The 27,870-nt window shown below is 43.8% G+C and overlaps 1 protein-coding gene across 6 annotated transcripts in view; it reads right to left on the bottom strand.

The window, feature by feature from the left end:
- ACSS3 (acyl-CoA synthetase short chain family member 3) overlaps window positions 1-27,870 on the bottom strand; it is a 93,148-nt gene that overhangs the window by 26,428 nt on the left and 38,850 nt on the right. For all 6 annotated transcript variants that reach the window (XM_040062885.2, XM_040062886.2, XM_040062887.2 and 3 more), the window contains 2 exons: window positions 4,143-4,238; window positions 467-530 (listed from right to left, as the gene is read on the bottom strand). In XM_040062885.2, the coding sequence (XP_039918819.1) occupies window positions 467-530; window positions 4,143-4,238 (160 nt within the window). The remainder of the gene's footprint in view (window positions 1-466; window positions 531-4,142; window positions 4,239-27,870) is intronic.

The raw sequence follows: 27,870 nt of genomic DNA, 5'->3' as shown, positions 1-27,870 counted from the left end.
CATGTTCTCCCTCTAAGAAGGTGCATCAGTCAGGATTAGGAGTTAGTGAAAGAAGAGGCAGCATCACACCTGTAAGCCAAAGCATGCCAATCTGTACTGCTGTACTATTTCACTAAACTGAAAAGATAAAATAGTGAAGGGAATTATTCAGTATCTTTTTCATACATCACAAGAGGAAGGTATCATTCTGTGCCAACACTCTGATAATTAAGAAAACAGTAAACGTTGCTGTAGTCTAAGAAAAAACCCCAGCAACCCACACTCATTTACTCACACAATTTCATCTGCAATTCTTCAACATTAATGAACATAAAACATTCTGGGAGTTTGGTATCAGTATCAGAGACAGACATGCTTTTCAAACCTCATTACTTCAATTATTCTGATTTTTATCTAAACTTTAGTCAAAAAAAAATCAACCCATGTAGGAAGTTTATTTTAACTGTGAGATATTTATTTTTCTTACTTTACCACAATATTTCCCAAAGTCTTTGCCTTCACTGGTTTCTTATGTTCATCCAGAATCATGACTGTAAAAAAATAATACAGGAAGGAAACTTAAGTTTAGTAATGCATTTTAGGTGGAGGAAAGTGTCTTTTTTTATAGATATCAACTTATGTCACACTTCAGAAAGGCAATACACCAAGCAACAAAAGGAATTAAGTAATTTGAGAGTGCCAGAGTGGATAATCTCATGACTTTATTAACATTCAGCCTTAAGGACAAAATGTCTAAAGTAATACTTGTGTTTTGGAAGCAAAAATAGAACAAAGTCCCAAAAGGGAAAAACACAGAACTAAAAAGTAAAAGAAGCTTTCATACTAGAAAATCTAAACTTCCACATAGCAAAGGATCATTAAGATACATGACAAATATAAATAAAAAAATATGTGGGTAATATAAGCAAGAAATAACAACCAAGATGACTGAACCCAGTTCACCTGAGAAATACTATTAGCAGTAAATAAGTTTATATCTGGTATATAAGTAAATAAGTATAACTGGTTTTCAAATGCTCTCAGGAGTCTCAGAAAAATACCCTTCAGCTAACAAGGTTCATTGTAGTGTAATACAAAGAGAGTCAAGTAACTCCTGAACTACCCAAAGCTGTGCAGCAGGATAACGCTCAAAGTACAGGACAGAATCCAGACTTCCCAAATGAAGCTTTTTCCTGGGATGACACTGGTCCACCACCTTCAGTGAAAGCTTCATATTCTGATAGAGATTTCTGAGGAAATCCCAGTTATCTGGGAAATGAAGCGACTACAGCCATCCATTCCATTTCATGGTGTGGTCATAAGAAAGGAATGACAAATACCAGCTTGGCCTATGACAATGAAATTACATAAGGTGAAGAAACTAAAACATAGAAAAACAGGGAGGGAAGATTTTCACAGACTAGGCTGAGAAGGATTACATGCTTTTTGAAGCCTGCCCAAGCAATGAAAGCAATGTTCAGCTGTATCTAAATCTCTACAAATAATTTTACATTCTGTATTACAACGTTCCAGAGAAAATGGGGAAAAGTGGATGACAGACTTCTGACTAAAACTCTGCTAAAACTTATACGAGTAATATCATATCCTATCTCTTCAAAGAAGACTACCATCTGTAATTTACTACTTCTGGCTGAAGCTATTCCTTCGAAGATGATGGTAATTTTAAAGTAACTGAAAAGCCTGCTGGAAGCAATGCTCAGCACACAAACACAATCAAGTACACAAGGCCAGTTTTACAAAGACCGGCGTGTGTAGTGGTCAGTGTTTTCTCTCCTATTTTTATGATACTAAGTAAAATCTAATCAGTTTACTGTAACTGTTTCTTCAAGGTACCAATCCCAGTATTTATACTTCTCATTGCAAGCTGTGTATTTCCGTGTAGAAAAATTTGAGGAAATAAGATACTATGCTGCTCAGTCCTGAATTACGGAAGAACTGACTTGTTCCTTCAAAATGTGGGACCTACTTCAGTCTCAACATGCACTGAAATTATCTGCAAAGGTTCAAGTAGATCAAGGGAAAAGCATAGTGTCTGATTCAAGGCAACAAACTAGAAATTAGTATAGTATCTTGACTCACTTTTAAATGCAAATTTGTGCCACTGCACAAGTATCTTAAATTTGATATCTTGTGGTGGTACAAGAGTTGTTTTGCTAAGTCTTAAGTATTTATGTAAGCAGTTTTGTATTTTTATAAGAAGTTCTTTGTAATGGTCCGTTCCAGGTACCCCCTGTTTTCCCCAATGGTTTTTCCCCTATGCCTGTTAGCTGTCAATCACCTTACCCTACACCTGTTCATGTCAATCCCCTCTCTCTCCCCTTGGGCACCCTGTCTATCAATTCGGGGCCCTTCCCTGGGTTCTGGAAAGCTCCAGGGAGGCCATCGAGTGATAGGCTGGTGCCTGGGAAATGCCCTACTCCCTGCCTGTGACTGGTTCCAGTGTTTTATGGTTACACCCCCGGTTCCACCCCAAGTTGTGCTGATTGGTTGTTGCTTTGTTACCTCCCCTTGATCCTCCCCCGTTTACAGGTTCATGTTCAAGCTCTGTTCGGGGCTCTCTCTGGGCAGCAGTGGTCAGAGGGGGAGCTCCTGGTCAGTCTCCCCTCTAATAAATCCTGTTCAACCCTGTCCAAGAGAGTCAGCTCTTTGTCTGCTGCCAGTGTCATGAATACATCAAGTCCTATCGCCGGTGTGGGGGAGCCAAGGCCCTGCCCTTGCCAGGTTGCCTGCCCTGCTCGCAGCCCTGACTTCACACGCGTTCGCCGCAGTGCAAAGGCTAAGCTACCCTGCGGTCAGCACCTTTCTGGCGTGTGCAAGGACACTGCGACAATCTCTTAACTTTTATTCCTTTTGTTCTTAAAAATCAGCAACAAGTTAGTTGCTTTTTAGCAATCTGTAATAGGAAAGAATCTATATGTGCTTTAAAAAAAAAGAAAATAGTAGATCTTGCAGCTTTCTCTTTATATTGCAGCATGTCTTTATCAGCCATTAAGAGTTGCATGTGTAAACTAAAACCACAGAATCTTCTAACTGGCATAAGGATCTTCTCTAATAAATATATTAGAGGAAAACAACATCAAACAGAAGTGGATAACAGAAAGACAGCAGCCAATATAGAGTAATTTTAAAAAATCACTAGTTTGTGAATAGCTGCATTACAGGACATACTTGGTGAAAGAAGTAAAGACTGAAAGAAGTAAATGTAATTCCATAAATCTTAAGTGAAATTCAGTGATCATTTTTTGTTTCCTTTATAAGGTATGCTAAAGACATTTCCATCATTCTCTTCAAAGAAGTTCTTTACTTACAGTAGTCCCAATGTTCCAAAATATTCATCGGCATTTTTTATATTCTTGCTATTTGTATTTCTTCCTAGTCCTGACTATCATCTGATGACATGTGTGATGGAATTATATCCTTACACTTTTTCCTACTTAGAACTCTGAAGAAACCTCATGGCTTTGTTTTAATGTTAATGTAACTGTAAATGCTGAAACCAAGACCTCCTAGAAATATTTGTTTGGGGTTTTTTTTAATGCTCACCACCACTTACATGTATTAAAACAAAATAACAGCTTAGATCTTTCTCACCAATGATGTGAGAACTTTTCCTGAAGACCACTTGATCTTTAATGTAATTATTTTTCAGATTTCAAGTAACTCTTGAAAATTGTGTTAAACTCAGGGTTCCCAGGCATTAAAATACTTTTGCATTCTTAATCCTTTACCTGCACCCCCCCATGCAAATACCTTTCAGACAATGAGTGCTCATCCTTTTCATGCTGGTCCACAGCCTACCATTCCTCCTGTCTGGAAATAAAAATGCTCCACAGATACTGAAAGATAGTCTGCTTACCAACTCTCTCAAGTTCTGCAGAAGTGCATGTAGAAGTATAGATGAGTAATGTGTCAAAATATGTGCTAGCCTTTTCATATAATAAAGGCAGAAGTAGTTGATCAATTTTCTTGATGATAACTCTGAATTTTTTATTCATAATCACATTCCACAACACACAAAAAAAGCAGGAAGGAGGAAAATAAGACTTAAAATTTTTTTTGCTACAAGATATGACAATTAAGGAGCATTTACTCAGGAATATAAGCAATGTTCTCTCCTAGTAACATTTTTAGCACAGTCTTACCATTATATCCTGGCACTGGTTTTCCTGCCTGTCCAGGGGGAGGTGTTGTGGAGTTTCCCAAACCAATGCAGGAAGCCGTAATTGCAGAACCAGATTCTATTAAAAGAACACACATATCATCAGTTAATGTTGGTTTAGTTCTATTCAGTATCTACTAGTTCTAAGTTTTTTGATGCTCAGCACATCAAAGTTAAAAAAAAAAAAAAAATCCTAGATGAACAATGGAAAATTTAGAATTCACAGAATCATAGAGTATGCTGAGTTGGAGGGACTCTCAGATATCATCAAGTCCAACTCCTGGCCCTGCACAGGTCACCCCAGGAATAACACCATGAGCCTGAGAGGATTGTCCAAACACTGTCAGGCTTGGTGCTATGACCACTACACTGGGGAGCCTGTTACAGTGCCCAACCACCCTCTGGGTCAAGAGCCTTGTACTAATATCCAATCTAAATCTCCCTTGGTTCAGCTTCATGCCATTCCCTTGAATTCTGTCCCAAGAGGAAAGAGATAACCCGGTACCTGCCCCTTCACTCCCCCTTGTGAGGAAGTTGAAGGCCACAGTGACATCTCTCCTCAGTCTCCTCCAGGCTGAACAGACAAAATGACTCTAGCTGCTCCTCATACAGTTTCCCATCAAGGCCCTTCACCATCTTTGGAGCCCTTTTAGGGACAATTTTCCAATAGCTTTATCTCTTTTATATCGTGGCACCCGAAACTGCATACTGGACTCAAGGTGAGACTGCCCTAGTGCAGAGCAGAGCAGGACAATCCCCTCCCTTGCCTGGCTGCAGATGCTGTGCCTGATTCCCCCAGGACAGGGCTGGCCCTCATGGCTGTCAGGGCACTGCTAACTCATGTTCAACTTGCCATTGACCAGGACCCCCATGTCTCTTTCCATGGCACTGCTTTCCAGCCTCTTATTCCCCAGCCTGTACACCCAGGGTTGCTCCATCTCAGATGCAGAATCCAGCACTTATCCTTTTTTAACTTTCTTGTCCCATTTCTACTTACTCTGACAACCTCTCTATATTCATTCCAAGTGGCCTCATCCTGCTTCCATCTCCTGTGTATTTCCTGGTCACACATGACTAATGACAGGAGTTCTTAATTCATCCACATAGATCTCTTCCCCCTTTGCCTGATTTCTTGCTCATTAGGATGCATAATTCTTGAGCCTGGAGGAAGTGATCTTTGAATATCAATCAGTTCCCTTGGAACCCTCTTCACTGCAGTACCTGTTCTTGCAAGAAGATCTTTAGAGGTTAAAGTTAGCTCTCCTGAAGTCCATCATTACAATCTTGCTGCCCTGTTTCCTCCTTGCCCTCTACTGAATTCCACAATGGTCACTTACAGCCAAGGCTGCCCTCAAACTTCACATTTTCCACAAGGCATTACCTATTCGTTAGCATAAGGCTAAGCAGCACACCACTCCTCATGGGATCCTCCCCTATTTGTGTCATAAAGTTGTCATCAATGCTCTCCAGTAATGCTGACACCTTCCCAATTATCCCCACAGTTAGGCAGCCAGAAATCCTTCCCTCCTCACCTTCCTCTCTTTCTTAAAATACTTAATTTCACATAACTTTTTATACTACCAGAGTTGTTATCACAGAAGAATAAATACTATCGAGTCACATAACAGAGTCTAAGACTGAAAACAGCCCAATCGCTCTTCACTCTTCCCCTCTAGGGAAACAATCTACAGAAATTACTTTGAAATGCTGCTGTAACTCTGAGCCACAGAAAACAAAGTGTAGGTGGTTTTAGATATTAGTCTCATCAATTCACAGGCTGAGACCTGACTTTAAAAACATGACTTTATAATTCTGGTGATGTCTCAGGTCTCAGGTCATTTGGCCTGCAATTCATAATCCATGCCACCCAGCAAACAAAGTGGGTTTGTCTCCAGCTATATATGTATATCTGATCAGTATGTTCAAACCTGTTTTCAGTATGTTTGCATAAAGAAACTAAAGTAATTTTTACTTTGAATTTTTTCAACCTCCATAGCATTCATCTGCCACTTCAGAAGTTATGTGACTATTCAAGTGCTTAAAGGAACAAGAACAAAAACAAACTCACTCTTGCAGTGTTTTTACAGTAGGTGTTAGTAAGTAGCTGAAAGTTTAGCATTCACAGCATAGCTAAATTAGGGCCTAAATACAACCATTGGACACAGTATAAAAATTATCCATGCTAATAAAGACAGGCAAAAAAAGTTTGCTTTGTTGTTTCCTAGTCTTTCTTGGTTCCAATTCGTAATAAAAATTCTCTGCACAGTTGTGGTGGAATATTTTCTTCTAACACACAGAACACCTAGGCTACAGTTATAGCAGTGACACAATATCAAAATTATCTACCATACACCACCTGTGATCACACTGAGAAGCTGTAGAAAAACAAAATGCATTCAACAGTGTGGCGGTGCAAGAATTGTTTTATTAGGTTTTTATAAGAAGTTTTATGTTATGGTTCAGTTCACTGTATCCTCAGTTTTGTAACAGTCCATCCCCTTTTGTGTTTTCTGTATAATAAGGTGTTTTGTGTCAATCATCCCACCCCCCACCTATCTGTGTCCATCCCCTCTGCCCTCCCTCGCTCTGGGTCAGCCTGCCTATCACTTCGGGACCCCTCCCAAGGTTGCGAAACCATTCGGAGAGGGCTTCAGGTGACAGGTCTCCCAGGGCGGAATTCCTTTGCCCTTGGTGTCAATGGTCAGAGGCTTGGGGGTGGGCACACCTTGTTACCCCCCTGAATCCCCTGGTTTGTTGTCTTGTTGTAACCTCCCTTGATCCCTCCCCCAGTTATAAGGTGGAGGAGGGAGATTCAAAGTCTCTCGCTCTCTGGCCTCTCTGGCCTGTGGTTTGGGCCAGCTGTGGACTTCCCGCAGCTCGGCCTGAATAAACACCTTTTAACCTGCTAAGCTGAGAGCCATCCTTTTCTACTGCCACCGCTGTCACAACGCTATTTAGTCCAGCTGCTGCTGAGAAGCTGAGCCAGCAGGTAAAGATAACCTGCATGCCTATCCGAACTGGGAACATCTTGTAGCTGTGCAGATCTGAGCTAGCCAGAGGCCGGCGTCCGCCCGGTACAGAGACAGAACCAGCTACACAACAGTTTTGGAGCTTTGTTTTCTGCACAGTATTTATACTGAAGAATTTTCCTCTTTTAATCGGAACAGAAGAAACAGTGAATAGGAAAATACAGTAGAACGGACAGTTTCTTTTTTGACCATGTTAGGAGAAGAAGTGGTAGCATGGTGTACATGTTGCTTTACATATTGCAAAGTGAGAGCTACAAAACATACTGCAACAGATCAGGCAAAAACAATAGTCTTCTATCACCAAAACATAGGAATTAGGTTTGCTACTAAGAGACAAGGAACACAGCATCCCTCTTAGCCTGATGTACCAGTAACATTGGTGTGGACTGGGAATTGACAAGCATTTCTCATCCAGAGTCTCAATCCAAAGACCCCAGGGGGAGAGGAAGAATTCCTGAAAATTAGTTTGGGTTTGCCTGACTCTCTAGTACACTGCTAATGAAATCAACAGAAACTTGAAAGGAAACTTCATTGTATTAACTTGTCTGGTTTTTACCTGCTTTCTGGACAACAGTGACTAAGCCTGAATTAAAGTGCATTTATTCTGGAGAATCCCGAGTTCTAAAACTTTGTGAAAAGTTCTTTATGATTGTTGCTCTTTCTTCTATTGTCTTTTCAGTTATCATTGGGTATATAATTGTCTTGGATTATGTAACCTAAAAATGTGTATTCAATTTCATCTGTTAAAAGCTGGTTTTTGGGAGGTGTTTTTTCCTTCTCTTGTAACTCCAGGGGGGAGGGGGGCAGATGCCTTCTGATAATGGCCCAGCCATTAAAACCAGGCGGGGCAGTGTTTCTTACCTCTTTCACCACACCTCCATTCTCCAGGGGACATCTTCTGATAATGGGCAATTAGGGCCCACCAATGACATGACACATTCCATCATCCCATTGTGAGATGCTACACACAGTGGGGGAGGAGCCAACTGTTCCTAGCTAGATAAAAACTGGGACTGAAGGACACAAGGTATCTGGTTTTGCGACTGGATCCCGCAGGAAGACCGGACCCATCTCGTCACCACTGGACTTGCTACAGGACCATCTCTACTCCGGAGAACCACATCTGTTACTCCAGAAGGACTTACTTGTACTGCTTCCAATACCCTGACCAACAAGGTGCCAGGCCTGACTCTGTCAGGGTTTTTTTCCAGGATCTTTGTTTGCTTCCTTGCTTGTTTTTTTCCTACTACTACATTTGTATTTTCCTTTTTTAAATATTCCTAGTAAAGAACTGTCACTCCTATTCCCATATCTCTGCCTGAAAGCCCCTAATTGCAAAATTATCATTTGGACGGAAGGAGGTTTGCATTCTCCATTCCAAGGGAGGCCCTAACTTTCCTTGGCAGACAACTGTCTTTCAAAACCAAGACAATAATTTTCATATTTACACAGTGCTCTAATTTCTAAGCCAATAAGAATTTTTATATACATGGGGAAAAAAAAAAAAAATACAGGGCTTTTGGTACTTGGATCAGATAATAATGCAAAGAAGGAATCCCAAAAGCATCTGCTCTTTGTGTTAGGTCACCTGTGTTAGGTTAAATGCTAAAGATTCCCTTTCAATGCGGAATCACAAAGGTGTACTGTCAAAGGACAGCATCAAGCTTTGTGCCGTACATTTTTTGAGAAATCAACATATAACTTTCAAAGAGGATGCTGGATTGAGATACCGATTTCCCAAACGTATTAGGAAACAACAGCCTCTTTCTAGCACAGCTTTTTTTATCACCAAGAAAACAGTCTGAGTTGAAGGGGAAATTCAATTCAAAATCCTCCTGAGAAGAAAACATCACTGTTAAGAACACTGGATTTTAAGTAAGAAAGAGGTATTTTCCTCAACATTTATGTTTAATACAAATACTGTGTGGCCCTTCATTATAGATTTCCAATACATCAAGTTGCTTATGAATCTTTGGTTTCAATTAAGGTTATCTTCTTTACAATTCAAGTCAGGATTTATGTGCAGGTTACAAGATTCAGGTCTGAAAAGTTCAAACAGAAGCAGTATGAACAAGGATAATACTTGTCAAGTGTACATTGTATTATACCTATCAGGTGTACATTGTATTATACCTAGTGTCCTGGGGTGACTGTGTATCCCCAATCATCTGTTGGGTGCAGGGGGGAGGGCAAGCGCCGTTTGTTTTTCCCCAGGAAAACTCTGCTCATCGGAGTGACCTTGAAGCGGGGGAGCTGGAACACGGCAAGACGAAAGAAGCTCTGTTGTTTTTTCCCCGGCAGTTAGTTTAGTGCTAGCATAGTTAGACGCTGTAGAATAGCTGAAGCTTTTTGCTTTTTTTTTTTTTCTTTTTTTTGTCCTTTTTTCCTTCCTTTTTGCTTTTTTTGTCCTCTCCTCGGAACTGTTCCAACCTCTCCGGACTAAGGACCTGGGGAAGCACCGGGGGCCTCCACAGGGGACCCACCCCACCAAGACCAGCCCTGCACATCTCCTTTTCTCCCAACGTCAGCGGAGACGGAGCGGTGGAGCACAGCGACGACCCTCAAGAGGAGACTTTCTTTAAGTTGTTATCCCTCCGTAAGCGGCACGAAGCTCTTGTCATTGGGTATTGTGCTGGGAGTGCTTTGCCTGTTTAATAAACAGGTTTTTTCCACTTCTCTCTGAGGAAATCTTTTTTCCCGAACCGGTTGGAGGAGGGGAGGGGGGCCCGTGGGAGGGTTTCTCCCAAAATCTGCCTGAAACCAGCACAAACTTATTTGGCGCCCATACGTGGGGCTCGAGAGAGTGGAAAAACCCTGTACTGATTAGTATTTAGCAGTCAGTAATTATGCTGTTTGACCTCATGTCTCTTGGGGTGGGGGCCTTGCTGTGTTTTGGATCCTCAGGCTTCTTTGAGGTCTTAATACCTTTGTGGTCCTTAGGTCTATTTGCATATCCAGAGATAGCCCCAATATTGTCACTAATACACAGTTTTTACAGCAGAGGGACACGGATTAGAGTAGCTATTGGCCTTGGTTTAATCATATTAATTTGTAGGAAGTTTATAAAGGTGTTGAGATCTTTTCCTACTATGTATGGGTCATGGTTACGGTTATTCACCCTGTTTGTGGGAGGAGGAGCAGAGGATGAAGCGTTGCAGTCTTTCGTTTCCTTCTTCTCCTCTGAATCGGTTAAATCATTGCTGGAGAATGTTGAGTTTCCCCTGAGTGTTAAAGAGACCATCTTTCTGGTATGTCATCTGGTAAGCCTCCTCTATACAGTCTGCAGCTTCTCTAGAATATGGGCTGAGATTTCTAGAGGGGCTGATGAAACTCCTGACCCAGGCAGAGGAAATACTGAGTGGTGTGGAGAATGGGAGGATATGGGCCAACTCCTCAAGGAATTCTCTGACCCTGTAGTCTGGGATTTTCCACGGGAACAAATTCAGAATCCAGTGGAGCTGGGGAAATACCTGAAAGAGAGGTACCATGATGGCTCTAAGGGGGAGAAGATGGCTGCAGTAAGCTGGGCCCTGGCAAATGCTTATCGCACATTGCTAGAGACTGTAGGGCAGCAGACAGAGGGGGCAGGGGGGAAGGGATACAAATCAACAGCCACCCCAGTCACTCAGGCTACAGTCAACACCCCAGTTATGAAGCCGGCAGCTAAACTAGAGCCTGAGCCTGAGTTGGCAGCTAAAGCAGACAGTAAGCCTAAGCCCCTGGCAGTTGCTCCGGCAAAGAAGCACACAGTCAAAACCGATCGACCAGTGAACGATGATGACCCAAGAGAAGGACCTTCACCAAAATCAGAAGCCAAAGCTTCTAGCACAGGATCAGAAGCAAATATTGATTCCTTTTCCCTGAAGGACCTTCGGGGCCTAAGAAAAGATTACCGGCGACAACCTGATGAATCTATAATTAGTTGGTTAGTCCGTCTTTGGGATGCTGCAGGCGAGGCTACAATTCTGGACGGCACTGAAGCGAGGCATCTGGGATCCCTGTCACATGATCCAGTCATCGACCAGGAGATGATGAGAGAGGCTAGTCCTTGCAGTCTCTGGATACGGGTCCTAGGAAGTGTGGTGAAAACTTATACGACTCGGGCCATTAGAATACGCTTCTGCTTTAGCAGTAATGAAGCGGGAGGACATGGAGGAAACAGCGCTTGATATGGCAAAGAAGCTCCGAGCATATGCAGATGCTGTGCATGGCCCAACACATGCCAGGATTGCAGCTGTAGAAACACGTCTACAGAAACTGGAGGATAAGATAGATGAGAACCATAAGAAACTCAGGGAGGAGATTAGAGAGGACCTTCTCCAAATCTCAGCAGTGCAGATCAGAGGTTCTGGTACCCAACGTAGACGCTCCCCGGCTAGGGAGAGAGGATACACTCCACGTGCTGAGCTGTGGTTCTTCCTGCGGGATTGCGGAGAAAATATGAACAGATGGGATGGAAAATCTACGGCTGCCCTGGCACAACGGGTGCGTGAATTGAAGGAAGTCAAGACTCAAAGAGGGAGCTCCACCAAAAGGGAAGCGGCTCCAGTTGCCCGTAGCCGAACTGCCAGGTATGACGATGATGACATGTCCGACCCCCTTGAAGGAACCTCTAAGACATATGCTCAAGGAAAGAAGGATAACCAGGCTTAGAGGGGCCCTGCCTCTAGCCAGGTAGAGGCTAGGGAAAACTGTGTATTTTGGACTGTGTGGATTCGTTGGCCTGGCACATCAGAACCACAAAAATACGAGGCCTTGGTTGATACTGGTGCGCAGTGCACATTACTTCCATCAAGACATGTGGGGGAAGAATCTGTTTCCATTGCTGGGGTGACAGGGGGTTCACAAGAGTTTACTTTGGTGGAGGCTGATGTGAGCCTGACTGGAAATGAGTGGAAGAGACACCCTATTGTGACTGGCCCAGAAGCTCCATGCATTTTGGGCATAGACTTCCTCCGAAATGGGTATTTCAAAGACCCAAAGGGATTTAGGTGGGCATTCGGGATAGCAGCTGTGGAGACAGAGGGTGTTAAGCAGTTGAATACCTTGCCTGGACTATCAGAGAACCCATCTGCTGTAGGTCTTCTGAAGGTGGAAGAGCAACAAGTGCCAATTGCCACTTCAATAGTGCATCGCCGACAGTATAGAACAACTCGAGATGCTGTGATCCCCATCCACAAGATGATCCGTGAGCTGGAGAGCCAAGGGGTGGTCAGCAAAACCCACTCACCCTTCAACAGCCCCATCTGGCCTGTGCGCAAGTCTGACGGAGAATGGAGATTGACTGTGGACTACCGTGCCTTGAACGAAGTGACTCCACCATTGAGCGCTGCTGTGCCGGACATGCTGGAACTCCAGTACGAGCTGGAGTCCAAGGCAGCAAAGTGGTACGCCACAATTGACATTGCTAATGCCTTTTTCTCCATTCCTCTGGCTGCAGAATGCAGGCCTCAGTTTGCTTTCACCTGGAGGGGCGTGCAGTACACCTGGAACCGACTGCCCCAGGGGTGGAAACACAGCCCCACCATCTGCCATGGACTGATCCAGGCTGCACTGGAAAAGGGTGAGGCTCCGGAACATCTACAGTACATTGATGACATCATTGTGTGGGGAAACACAGCAGCAGAAGTGTTTGAGAAGGGAAAGAAAATCATCCAGATCCTCCTGGAAGCTGGTTTCACTATCAAGAAGAGTAAAGTTAAGGGACCAGCTCATGAGATCCAGTTCCTGGGAATAAAGTGGCAAGATGGACGGCGGCAGATTCCCACTGAGGTCATCAACAAGATTACAGCGATGTCCCCACCAACCAATAAGAAGGAGACGCAAGCTTTCCTAGGTGCTATAGGTTTCTGGAGGATGCATATTCCCGAGTATAGTCAGATTGTGAGCCCTCTCTACCTGGTCACCCGCAAAAAGAATGATTTCCACTGGGGCCCTGAGCAGCAGCAAGCTTTTGCCCAGATCAAGCAGGAGATCGCTCATGCGGTGGCCCTTGGCCCAGTCAGGACGGGACCAGATGTGAAGAACGTGCTCTACTCAGCAGCCGGGAACAATGGCCTGTCCTGGAGCCTTTGGCAGAAGGTGCCTGGGGAGACTCGAGGCCAACCCCTGGGATTCTGGAGCCGAAGCTACAGAGGGTCCGAAGCCAACTACACTCCAACAGAAAAGGAAATCTTGGCAGCCTATGAAGGAGTTCAAGCCGCTTTGGAGGTGATTGGTACAGAGACGCAACTCCTCCTGGCACCTCGACTGCCTGTGCTAGGGTGGATGTTCAAAGGGGAGGTTCCCTCCACCCATCATGCCACTGATGCCACATGGAGCAAGTGGATTGCTCTTATTATGCAGCGCGCCCGTATGGGTAAACTGAATCGCCCTGGGATTTTGGAAATAATTACCAATTGGCCTGAGGGTGAAAACTTTGGCCTCACAGATGAAGAACAAGAGCAAGTGACACGGGCTGAAGAGGCTCCACCATACAACCAATTGCCAGCAGAGGAGACGCATTATGCCCTTTTCACTGACGGTTCCTGTCGTATTGTAGGGATGAACCGGAAGTGGAAAGCAGCCGTGTGGAGCCCCACACGACAGGTTGCTGAGGCCACTGAAGGCGAGGGTGGATCAAGTCAACTTGCAGAACTCAAGGCTGTTCAATTGGCTTTGGATATTGCTGAAAGAGAGGGGTGGCCGAGGCTCTACCTCTATACCGATTCATGGATGGTAGCCAATGCTCTGTGGGGATGGCTGAAGAGGTGGAAAGAGGCTAATTGGCAGCGTGGAGGGAAACCAATTTGGGCTGCTAAGGAGTGGAAAGACATTGCTACCAGGGTAGAGAGACTACCTGTGAAAGTTCGCCACGTAGATGCCCACATCCCCAAGAGTAGAGCTAATGAGGAGCATCAAAACAACGAGCAGGTAGATCGGGCAGCAAAAATAGAAGTCTCAAAGATTGATTTAGATTGGGAACACAAGGGAGAGTTGTTCCTAGCTCGATGGGCCCATGATGCCTCAGGCCATCAGGGCAGAGATGCCACCTATAAGTGGGCCCGAGACCGAGGGGTGGATCTAACCATGGACAGTATTTCTCAGGTTATCCATGACTGTGAGACGTGTGCTGCCATCAAGCAGGCCAAGAGGGTGAAGCCCCTGTGGTATGGCGGGCGATGGTCCAAGTATAAGTATGGGGAAGCCTGGCAGGTTGACTACATCACCCTTCCCCAAACCCGCCAAGGCAAGCGCTACGTGCTCACAATGGTGGAAGCCATCACGGGGTGGCTGGAGACCTACCCTGTGCCCCATGCTACTGCCCGAAACACCATCCTGGGCCTTGAAAAGCAAGTCCTGTGGAGGCATGGTACCCCTGAGAGAATTGAGTCAGACAACGGGACTCATTTCAAGAACAGCCTTATTAACACCTGGGCTAGGGAACATGGCATTGAGTGGGTGTACCATATTCCCTACCATGCACCTGCTGCAGGCAAAGTGGAGAGGCACAATGCATTGTTAAAAACCCAGTTGAAAGCATTGGGTGGGGGATCTTTCAAGAATTGGGAGCAGCATTTGGCAAAGGCCACCTGGTTGGTCAACACCCGAGGCTCCACCAACCGAGCAGGACCCGCCCAGGCTGAGCCTCTGCATACAATAGATGGAGATAAAGTCCCAGTGGTGCATGCCAGAGGTCTGTTAGGGAAGACAGTGTGGATCAAGTCTGCCTCAAGTTCAGACAAACCCATTCGTGGGGTTGTCTTTGCTCAGGGACCAGGTTGCACATGGTGGATAATGCAGAAAGATGGAACAACACGATGTGTACCTCAGGGAGATCTGATTGTTGGGTGAGAATCATTTACAAACATCACTGTCTGCTGAATGTAATTGCCATTGTCTGTACATTAAACCACGCAGAATGAAATAGAAGGTATGAGTAAGTGAGAGAGGAATCCTGCTGCCCTGCAGCCTGGGGCCTGGATTCAGTGGCTCAGTGTGGAACGTGACAGGAGCATGATGGGTATTGCTTGTATTTTTCTTTTTTTTTCTGTGGGGAGAATGGATGGAAGTTTTATGTGGAATATGTATTGGTTCTGTCTGTAAGTTGACGATATGGGGATAAGGGGTGGAAGATGTCCTGGGGTGACTGTGTATCCCCAATCGTCTGTTGGGTGCAGGGGGGAGGGCAAGCGCCGTTTGTTTTTCCCCAGGAAAACTCTGCTCATCGGAGTGACCTTGAAGCGGGGGAGCTGGAACACGGCAAGACGAAAGAAGCTCTGTTGTTTTTTTTTTCCCCGGCAGTTAGTTTAGTGCTAGCATAGTTAGACGCTGTAGAATAGCTGAAGCTTTTTGCTTTTTTTTTTTTTCTTTTTTTTGTCCTTTTTTCCTTCCTTTTTGCTTTTTTTGTCCTCTCCTCGGAACTGTTCCAACCTCTCCGGACTAAGGACCTGGGGAAGCACCGGGGGCCTCCACAGGGGACCCACCCCACCAAGACCAGCCCTGCACATCTCCTTTTCTCCCAACATCAGCGGAGACGGAGCGGTGGAGCACAGCGACGACCCTCAAGAGGAGACTTTCTTTAAGTTGTTATCCCTCCGTAAGCGGCACGAAGCTCTTGTCATTGGGTATTGTGCTGGGAGTGCTTCGCCTGTTTAATAAACAGGTTTTTTCCACTTCTCTCTGAGGAAATCTTTTTTCCCGAACCGGTTGGAGGAGGGGAGGGGGGCCCGTGGGAGGGTTTCTCCCAAAATCTGCCTGAAACCAGCACACCTAGCCCCTAAACCAGGTTTCTGCATATACAAACACTCATTTGTTTATAGCTGAAGATACTCTGAAATTAATGCACAACACCTAGATAGATTTTCAATGCTGAAGACTTTAGGAACTTCCATATTTTTAATGCAAGGAACAGAACGGTAGGTCTGTCTTGCAGTCTCTTTTGCAAACATTTGCACATTAAATGTCCACTCTCTAAGCTACCAAGTTAGCTTCCCCTCCAGCTGTGGAAGGCTTTTCAGGGACAACCAGATCATAAAACCAATTTCCTTTCTACATAAAACTTTATGATGTGATAGTGAAACTATTTAGAAGAGCAATGTTTTATACTGGAAGAAAGTTTCACAACTAGTCTGGTAAATGTATTCAACATCTGCTCTGAGTTATAACGAAAACAATATGGTACCTCCGAGAATAATTAAAAGCACTTAATTAAGACAGAGAAGACAGAGTTACTGAGAGATGGCCTTAAAATCAAGGCTGTTCAAGTGTCTCAAGTCCCTCCTTAAGCTTCTGCTTTTCAGGATAAGGGCTAATGTAAAGAAATAGTCCTCAATAATCAGTCCTCAATAAGATGGGACCTTCTTTGTTTTGTCCCACTCTACCAATAAGTGACATTATAGTAAAGCTATTTCAGTGTTATTGAAATATCCAGTATCAATTGGACAGCTAATGATTAGTCTGATACATGCAATTTTCTGCACTTGCATCTTGGAAAACAATTCTTAAGACAGAGAAGGTTATGCTGATCTAGAAGCAAAAAGTACACTCTCCTATTAGCAGCTAGGGGAGTCTGTAAGTGTATGCCTGACTTTATTAATCAGAAAGCTGCCACCTACCCATCTGCATGACTTGCAGAAGCTGTGCTCTGCCAAATTATGCAAAGCAGGAGGTAGTAGCTTTTCCGCTCAAAAATCTCTTGCTCATTCACAGTCAATAGTCAAATTCAATCAAAATAAACAGTTTTAAATTAACTCAGAACTTTCAAGATGTGTATCCACTGCTTACTCTGTGCTACTTAAATTCCTGATACATAATAATTTCTAGACCATGTCTCATATTCCTCAACATAACAGACTGCCATGCTGCTGAAATATTGGCTTTTTTGGTAGGAAATACTTAGGAAAACACACTGCATTTTGACATTAATATTTGAGGTTGGGCTACGCTGAGTGGGTAACGTAAAGCTGCCTGCTTTGAATTTCTTAGGATGCAGCGGAGGGACACTAGAAGCATACAAAAGAGGCAGGAAGCTGTTATGTAGCAGGAGAAGGAAAGAAGAAAAAGGAGCAACTATCATTCATTACCATATTAATGAATGCAATAAATATAATACACAAAATTCTCACTGTCTGCACTGTTTTGAGCCATTCTTCTGGCAAGGCTGCCACTTTTGTCATGGGGAATTAAAGGAATTACTATAGCAGAAGACTGAACTGATAAAATGGAAAGGATGGTGTCTGAAACAGGAAAGCTTAGGCAGCAACTCATTACAAATCCATTCACATCACAAGAATGTACCTCTGAAGAGACTCCTTCCATATGCTCCCGCCACCCAGTGGTCATTTTAATTGTGCCAGAAAGGGTGAATGAAGAATTCAATAAAGTTACAGCAAAATGCTTTCTAGTATGGCAACAACTACTGGGTTGTCCTAGGTTACAATGTAAAATGTGCCCAAAGTATGTATTCTATCACCATCTACATGAAATGTTGTTGTGCACCACTGTTTCCCGTGCCCCCTCCCTCCAGACTATCTTCTGTTAATGGCCCATCAATACCGTCCTGCATGACTCATAGATAACTCTCCCCAGGAGCTATCTCTGTTTAATAGGCAATCAAGGACCCATTGCAAAACTGATAAAATGATATCAGTCCATTGTGAGATGCTCCGCCCAGGGGGAGGAGCCAAGCATTCCCACCTGGATATAATCGGGGCCTTGGGACAGCACAGGGAGCCTTACCCACTGGATTCCCAGAGCTACCAGACCTTTCTGCAAGAACACTGCTTCAACAAGACCACTTCATCTGGACTGCTACCACCACGGTTTCAGGTTGTATTCTGACTCTGTCAGTGACCATTTTTGTACCATTGTGTTTTATTTTATTTTACTTTTTTTTTCCTCTCCTATTAAATTGTTTTTTCTGACTTAGAGTCTCTCGCTGGTTTTGCCTTCAAGCCAGCACATATATTTTGGCGCCCAACGTGGGGTAGGAGGTACTGAGAAAAGTCAGAATTACAATTTTGTAGTGAGGAAAAAAGAAACAGCTGTCCGCTATGATGCTCAACATGCTTTCATATATCTTATACCTAGCTCTCTACATTTTCCCACACATGGGGCAGTATTTGCCGGTCTTAATGCTCATGTGTAGACCAGGGTATGGTACCAGAATTGCTGTATTGGTCTATTATGTTTATTGTATGATAACCTCTGAGGCAATGAGCATCATTCGGAATATATACTCTATTTTGTGTTCTTGTCCTGGTCCAGAATGCTACATCTGGGCTCTCAATAATCGCACCCAGCCCCTGTGGGGAGGGGTAAAGAATGATTTTTTCCAGTCTTTTAGGTATGGCACAGCAGTTTTCGAAAGTATTGAGTTCTCTCTAGGTGCCAAGGACAGCATAATATTGTTGTTAGTTCTGCTTTGCCTTCTCTGCACGGCCTGCACCATGCTCACCATGTTTAGAAATCAAACACTACATGGGGTGGTGCAGCATCTCCTTGAGGAGGAGGGAAAAAGAAACAAATGCAAAACAACGGCATCCGTGTCTACACAAACTGTCGTAGAGGAAACAGGAACCGCATCTATGCAGACTGTCACAGAAGAGAAAAGAACCAAAAGCAAGGCAACAGTTTCTGCATCTACTCAGACCATCACAGAAGAGAAAGGAACCAAAAACAAAGCAACAGTGTCAGTGTCTACACAAGCTGTCACAGAGGAGAAAGAAACCAAAAGTGCCATCAGCATCTCCACACAAACTGTCACCGAAGCAGAACAACCTAAACCAGTGGCAGTTGCCCCTGTTCAGAAGAAGAAATCAAAGAGCAAATCAGTCCGCATAATGACTGATGAGGATGTGGCAGGACCTTCGCACCCAGCAGAAGAGACAGAGCCAGAGATCATCACCCGCTCTCTATCCCTGGGTGAACTGCGTGACCTGCGGAGGGAATTCACCCGCCAGACAAACGAGTCCATCCTAACCTGGCTGCTCCGCATCTGGGACGCTGCAGCCAATGACACCATTCTGGATGGAAGTGAGGCCAGGCAACTGGGATCGCTGTCTCGGGATGTGGTCATTGACCAGGGGATCGGGAGAACCCAACAAACTCTCAGCCTCTGGCGGCGACTGCTAACAAGTGTGAGGGACAGATACCTTTGTAAAGAAGACCTCCAGGTGCACCAAGGAAAATGGAGCACAATGGAACAAGGTACCCAATGCCTGAGGGAATTGGCTGTGCTGGAGATCATTTTCTCAGAAGACAAGAGATTTCCTAAAAGCCCAGATGATGTCCAGTGCACATCGCAGATGTGGTTGAGATTTGCACGGCTTGGACCAGAGATGTACTCCCGTTACCTGGCAACGCTGCAATGGAGGGAAGGTGAGGACAAGGTGGGCGTCTTGGTCAATAAACTAAGAACTTACGAGGATACTGTCACTGCCCCATTTCGTACCCATGTCTCATCCGTGGAAACAAGGCTGGCTGAGCAAGTCCGGAGTTTGATTGAAGAGGGCCATCAGAAACTGAGAAAGGAACTTAAAGAAGAAATTTACCACATCTCGCCAGAACCAACAAGAGTCTCTGCCATTAGGAGCAGGTACCCACCAGCCAGGGAGAGAGGATACACTCCACGGGGTAACCTCTGGTCTTTTCTTCAGGAGCATGGAGAAGACATGAGGAATTGGGATGGAAAACCCACCTCCTCCTTAGCAGCCCGGGTACGTGAACTGAAGAGAGAGACACCTACCACGAAGAGCTCATCTAGAGCCAACACTGCTCCAGTCTCAAAGGCACAGAACCCCAGACAGTATAAGAAGAATGATATGACTGATCCACTTGAAGGGACCTCAGGAACATATTTACAGGAAGAAAGCAACGTGTACCATGACCAGGAATAGGTGGGCCCTGCCTCTAGCCAGGTAGAGGAAAGGGACAATCGGATCTATTGGACTGTGTGGATCCGATGGCCTGGCACATCTGACCCACAAACATATAACGGCTTTGGTTGACAACCTGGTGCCCAATGTACCCTGATGCCATCAAGGTATGTAGGAACAGAATCCATTTCTATTTCTGAGTGACAGGAGGGGCCCAGCAGCTGACTGTATTGGAGGCCGAAGTGAGTTTAACCGGGAATGGGTGGCAAAAAACACCCCATCGGTGACTGGCCCAGAGGCCCCATGCATCCTTGGCATAGACTACCTCAGAAATGGATACTTCAAAGATCCAAAAGGATATCGCTGGGGCTTTTGGGATAGCTGCTGTAGAGACAGAAGACATCAGACAACTGAGTACCTTGCCTGGTCTCTCAGATGACTCCTGTGCTGTGGGACTACTAAGAGTTGAAGAACAACAGGTACCAATCGCCACAACAACAGTACACCGACGGCAATACCGCACCGACAGAGACTCTGTGACCTCCTATCCATGAGATGATTCGGAAACTGGAGAGCCAAGGGGTGGTCAGCAAGGCTCGTTCACCTTTCAACAGCCCTATATGGCCAGTGCGTAAGTCCAGTGGAGAATGGAGACTGACTGTGGATTACCGTGCTCTGAATGAAGTCACCCCACCACTAAGTGCTGCTGTGCCAGACATGTTGGAGCTTCAGTACGAGCTAGAGTCCAAGGCAGCAAAGTGGTATGCGACCATTGATATTGCCAATGCCTTCTTCTCCATTCCTTTGGCAGCAGAGTGCAGGGCCCAGTTTGCCTTCACCTGGAAGGGCGTACAGTACACCTGGAACCGACTGCCCCAGGGGTGGAAACACAGCCCCACCATCTGCCATGGACTGATCCAGACTGCACTGGAAAAAGGTGAGGCTCCTGAACATTTACAGTACATTGATGACATCATTGTATGGGGGAACACAGCAGGGGAAGTCTTTGAGAAAGGAGAAAAGATCATCCAGATTCTGCTGAAAGCTGGTTTTGCCATTAAGCGAAGTAAAGTGAAGGGACCGGCCCAAGAAATCCAGTTCCTGGGAGTAAAGTGGCAAGATGGACGGCGGCAGATTTCCCATTGAGGTCATCAATAAGATCATCGCCATGTCCCCACCGACCAGCAAGAAGGAGACACAAGCTTTCCTAGGCGCTATAGGATTCTGGAGGATGCACATTCCTGAGTACAGCCAGATTGTGAGCCCTCTCTACCTGGTCACCCGCAAGAAGAACGATTCCACTGGGGCCCTGAACAGCAGCAAGCCTTTGCCCAGATCAAGCAGGAGATCGCTCATGCGGTAGCCCTTGGCCCAGTGAGGACGGGACAGAGGTGAAGAACGTGCTCTACTCAGCAGCTGGGAACAATGGCCTGTCTTGGAGTCTTTGGCAGAAGGTGCCTGGGGAGACTCGGGGCCGACCACTGGGATTCTGGAGCCGAAGCTACAGAGGATCTGAAGCCAACTACACTCCCACAGAGAAGGAAATCTTAGCCGCCTATGAAGGACTTCAAGCTGCCTCAGAAGTAATTGGCACTGAAACGCAGCTGCTTTTGGCACCCCGACTACCAGTGCTGGGATGGATGTTCAAGGGAAAGGTTCCTTCCACGCATCATGCCACTGACACCACATGGAGCAAATGGATTGCCCTCATCACACAGCGCGCCCGTATTGGAAACCCGAATCGCCCTGGGATTCTAGAAATTATAACTAACTGGCCTGAAGGTGAGACTTTTGGATTATCTTTTGAAGAAGAGGAAGAACAAGTGACACGTGCCGAGGAAGCCCCACCGTATAACGAGCTACCGGAGACTGAAAGACAATATGCCCTTTTCACTGACGGTTCCTGCCGAATTGTAGGTGCTAACCGGAAATGGAAGGCTGCAGTATGGAGCCCCACACGACGAGTTGCACAAGCTACTGAAGGACAAGGTGGATCAAGTCAAATTGCAGAACTTAAAGCCATCCAGCTAGCTTTAGATATTGCCGAACGAGAGAAGTGGCCAAGACTCTATCTCTACACCGACTCGTGGATGGTAGCTAATGCTCTGTGGGGATGGCTGAACCGCTGGAAAAAGGCCAATTGGCAGCGCAGAGGGAAACCCATCTGGGCTGCTGAGATTTGGCAAGACATCGCCGCCCGAGTAGAGAAGCTGACCGTGAAGGTTCGACACGTGGACGCACATGTGTCCAAGAGTCAGGCTAATGAGAGCATCACAACAACGAGCAGGTGGACAAAGCCGCCAAGGTGAAAGTATCACAGGTAGATCTAGACTGGCAACACAAGGGAGAAGTATTCTTAGCCCGTTGGGCCCATGATGCGTCTGGCCATCAGGGGAGAGATGCAACATACCGATGGGCCCGTGACCGAGGGGTGGACCTTACTATGGACAACATCTCACAGGTCATCCACAACTGTGAGACCTGCGCTGCAATCAAACAGACCAAGGGGGTAAAGCCTCTGTGGTACGGTGGACGATGGTTGAAGTACAGGTGTGGGGAGGCCTGGCAGATCGACTACATCACCCTTCCCCAAACCCGCCAAGGCAAGCGCTATGTGCTAACTATGGTGGAAGCCACCACTGGATGGTTAGAGACCTACGCTGTACCTCATGCTACTGCTCGGAATACTATCTTAGGCCTTGAAAAGCAGGTCTTGTGGAGACATGGCACTCCTGAGAGAATCGAGTCAGACAATGGGACCCATTTCAAGAACGGCCTTATAAACACCTGGGCTAGAGAACATGGCATTGAATGGATATATCACATCCCTTATCATGCACCAGCTGCCGGGAAAGTTGAACGGTGCAATGGGTTACTTAAGACTACCCTGAAGGCGCTCGGTGGGGGGACTTTCAAAAATTGGGAACTGAACTTAGCAAAGGCAACCTGGATGGTCAACACTCGAGGGTCATCAATCGAGCTGGTCCTGCCCAGTCTGAAACCCTTGCACACAGTGGATGGAGATAAAGTCCCTGTGGTACACATGAAAGGCATCTTAGGAAAAACTGTTTGGATTAATCCCACATCAAGTAAAGGCAGACCCATCCGTGGGATTGTTTTTGCTCAAGGACCTGGTTCCACTTGGTGGGTAATGCAGAAAGATGGGGAAACCCGTTGTGTACCACAGGGAGACCTAATTTTAAGTGAGAACTGTGTGCAAGGGTTTCATTCTGTATATGTGTATATTTATCTATCTAGCTGTAAGAATGTATTAATTTAGGTATAATGTAGATGGTCATAGAATAAGGGGTGGATTATGTCCTAGGTTACAATGTAAAATGTGCCCAAAGTATGTATTCTATCACCATCTACATGAAATGTTGTTGTGCACCACTGTTTCCCGTGCCCCTCCCTCCAGACTATCTTCTGTTAATGGCCCATCAATGCCGTCCTGCATGACTCATAGATAACTCTCCCCAGGAGCTATCTCTGTTTAATAGGCAATCAAGGACCCATTGCAAAACTGATAAAATGATATCAGTCCATTGTGAGATGCTCCGCCCAGGGGGAGGAGCCAGCATTCCCACCTGGATATAATCGGGGCCTTGGGACAGCACAGGCAGCCTTACCCACTGGATTCCCAGAGGACAAGAGCTACCAGACCTTTCTGCAAGAACACTGCTTCAACAAGACCACTTCATCTGGACTGCCACCACCACGGTTTCAGGTTGTATTCTGACTCTGTCAGTGATCTTTTGTACCATTGCATGTGTTTTATTTTATTTACTTTTTTTTTTTTTTTCCTCTCCTATTAAATTGTTTTTTTCTGACTTGGAGTCTCTCGCTGGTTTTGCCTTCAAGCCAGCACATGGGTATTCTGGAACAGAAAATGACAGTACCATATGAATTACAGGACTCAAAATCTGCTTCCTTAAAATAAAACCGAATCTAACATATCACAGAAATAGCATGCAGTGGCAATGTCTTGAAGATTCAGGGGCCAGATCATGAAGTATTCACACAGACCTCACTCCCTTCATCCTTCAGCATACAACTGCACAGAGCAAAGAATTCAGTTTCCCACTCAGTCCTTTATCCCTAAAAGCCAAGTAAGCTCCTAAGTCTCCAACTGCAGTAGCAGTAAGTGGCCTCACTCACAGCCTAGATTTAACACTGTTAACCCTGACAAATTGTGTCTAGATAGTCATGCTGCAGGTTGGTAGTCCAAATATGAGTTGAGTCTTATGTATAGTAATGCTGAAAGAAACTTTCAGATAATTGCTTTAACCTCTGTACAGTACAGCTCAGCCATGCCTTCAACAAGGCCTCAGAAGTATCCATCATCTAAATTTGCCAAGCTGCTTTCTTAACTGCTTCCCTGGAAGAGATCTACACCAGGATGGTGTTATAACAAGTTATTAATGTGTTAAAAGACCAAGCAGACATGGCTGATGCTGGGTATTTAAGTACAAACAATGTGATGATAATTATTATGCTATAAAACAAGGAGATGACACCTGGCCACTATTATCCCAGAGCACTAAAGGGCACAGATAAGGACAGTTTGGATAATCCCAATACAATGTGATTGTGCGATGCTGCCACAAAAATCCACAGCACTGCTGCATGCCCATTGTTAGTATATACTGCTATGCCATGATTTTTACCACATTCTAAGAGTAAAGGCTAGTGAAAATTACTTTCAGAGCTAATATAATTATATTCTGAACTTCCCCATCCATATTACTAATTTCCTCTTCATTTTATTTAAGCTTGTCATCAAATGAAGTAAAATTTAATGAAAGAGCTTACATTTACTGAAATTCTCATTTAGTAATATATTTAGCATGGTACTACAGCAAAAATGTAACAAAAAAAGTGAGAGAATCCACAAGAAGACAGCAAGGACTGAAGAATCTGAAGAACTGTAAATTTTTAAATATACCCTGATTCAGTTTTATCAAGTGTCAGAAAGAAGCATGAAATTAAATCCAGTTGACACATAAAACACAATCAGATTAGATTAAAGACAGTCTGTCATCCTAAACGATAAAAGGTTTTGCTGGCTAGCAGCGAAACTTCAAAAACTCTTTCATGCCTTGTTTGGTATTTCATTTCACTCCTTGCTTCTGAGGACTGTGACATGCAGCAAAAGAATTCTTAAACACTGACTGTAATCATAACTTATTTTTCCTCCATTTGACTGCATTCTTAATTATTCCTCTTGTGAATTAAGCACATGCAGCATCAACACAATAAATATCACGTACATACAGAATAAGAAAATATGGAAAGTGAGTAGCAGGGGCCTACCTTAGCAAAAACCTCAAGAAGTATCAAATTTTACGTGAGCTATGCAAGTTTGGTGATTTGTCATCAAGATTTTCACACTTGCCTTACAAGGAGTTTTTCAACTCCTTACAAACTTATATAAAGAATATGCAGTAAACAAGGGGAAAGAATTTCAGTTAAGACTTTCTTGCTGAAACATTATTTAAAGAAACTCTTACATCTAAAGCATGACCTTGTCCATCAGACTACTTACAATTTAGGTTACATTCATTTGGCAGAAGATCAGAAGAATTTGTTATCTTGAGGTGGCTTGACAATGTTTTTTCGTGCCACTAGCACTCCGTAAAACAGACCATAAAACCTCTAGTAGTTAACTGTAAGCCCCATGGGAAAACAACAGTCTTTCACCTAGTCTTCACCCCCAAGTAAAATTAAATTTGACCTTTCTCATTTGGTTAAATTGTACACAGAAGCTTAAAAAAGCTCTTCTTAACTGCCTAATTTCTCTACTCAGAAACTGTAAAGTAGAAACTTCACTCAAAAAACATAGAAAAGAGATATAAATAGAAAATGAAGCAATATTTTTTTAAATGGGACTAAGATTCATGGACGTATGAGGGAAAGAAAAGGTGACAAAATAAGCTAAAGGTATTTGAAAAGCTGCAGTACATTTCTCAAAACAAAAATCCATTTTTTTTTAAATAAATTAATGTATTTTCTGAAAGCGTCTGCATTTCCATGCTTACTCTTAAAATTGAAGGTCAGAAGAGAAACCAGCAATTCTTTTAGTATTTTCTAAATGCTTTAAAGCACATAGTCATAATGCATCTATTACCAAGAATACATATTACAGTTGTGAAGGCCAAATACTTCTAATATAACTGTATTCAATTCACTTATTTGAAAAAAAAAAATCAATGCCCAAATCCATTAAAATTCATCCAAGACTCACTCACTTTCACAATTATCCAACTACAGAATGTACTTACAAACTGTGAGTGTTGGTAACATACATACACACAAGGTCCCTGAAGATTTCAAAGCATATTTAAATGAAATCTCCAAAATAAATATACAAAATAGAATTGCAAGGAAGGTCCAGATAGTTTAGTTAAGGGTTTGTGGGCCATGACAAATATTAAAACCAAAGCAAAAAATAATTGGTTATCACTAACTGGTAAGCCAATAATAAAGCACCAGAAGTTTATGTATTCATTTTGTAAGTACATTGGGGTCCTTTGCCTCTAAATATTATATATGCTATTATAATGTACATCTTATAAGTTGCCTATACCAAAATGACAGCCAAGATTAGAGAACAGCTTTTTGGTTGTATTTGGAAGATGTCAGATGACATGTTTAGAGATGGATTAAGTCAGGCAATGCATCACATTATATTTTCAGGCAAAATAAATTTAAAATTATTTTCACCTTACTATGACATCATAACAGATACATGATGAAACACTAAGAGATAAATGGAGAATTTAAAAGTAATTACACATCTCAGTGGTAACTGTTTACTGTTTAATTGCTTTGAGGAATCTTAATACCTTGCATGCATAGTAATACCGACAAGATGGAAAAGACAGGTAAAATTACTGCTGTGTAATTCAAGTATCTTTATCAGGATCTAGTATCTTAGATGCACTCTCTTTCCACCCTCACTCTGAGCAGCATAAAAAAAGCAGTCGCCATGTGACAAGAAAGAGCTCAACAACCTGTAACATCGTCACACATACAAACTGGAGGTGCTGTCACAGCTTGTCTCCTTCAGAGAGATGAGACTGCACTATTCTATTTTAACATATCCATTCCTGGATGTGTCCCCTCATCTTCCTAATTTCCTAAATGTAAACTAAATATTCAGTGCACACTAAATATTGCCCACAGCTCAACTTCATAACTTAAGACTGCTTTACAGTTCTTTTATTTTCAATCATCTAAACTGCATCAATACATTTATACTTCATCCATATTAATGTATGTCCCTGACTGCATGTGGAAAGACAATCAGAAAAGATTAAGATTAATAAGCACTGAGAAACTGAAGTCAAATGGGAACAGAAAAGCTTAATACACACTTTCTATCAGTTCTAAATTAGAAAATGTCAGCATAAATGAGGCAGTCTAGCAGTGGAACAGCTAATAATGAATTTGTATCAACACAGAGGAGGAGCTTACCAGTGGGGAAAAACAGTACAGCCATGAGAAAAGAGAACCTACACAGAAATGTGAAGTACAGAGATGCATGTTTTTGTTTATTCGTTTTAAAATTTATTTTTATTAGAAGGAAGTAGTACATTTACTGATTTAACCATGTTCAAATTGCAATAAATCCCATACATAAAAATAGAAATAGATTTTTTTTTTTTTCCAAGCCACAACACTCCTGGCCCAGCATGGGGGTACATTTCCCAAAATGCATTGGACAACTGAGACCATGTGAAATGCACATCTGAAACAATCCTCAGATGAAAAATGTTTTTGGAGAAAATGTGAAATGTGAAAGATAGTGAACAGCACTGAGTGC

The sequence above is a fragment of the Hirundo rustica genome, chromosome 4 (genome assembly GCF_015227805.2).
Source record: "Hirundo rustica isolate bHirRus1 chromosome 4, bHirRus1.pri.v3, whole genome shotgun sequence".
NCBI classification, from domain to species: Eukaryota; Metazoa; Chordata; class Aves; order Passeriformes; family Hirundinidae; genus Hirundo; species Hirundo rustica.
Note: the sequence above shows the minus strand (reverse complement) of the source record. Positions and strands in the feature narration are given on the sequence as shown.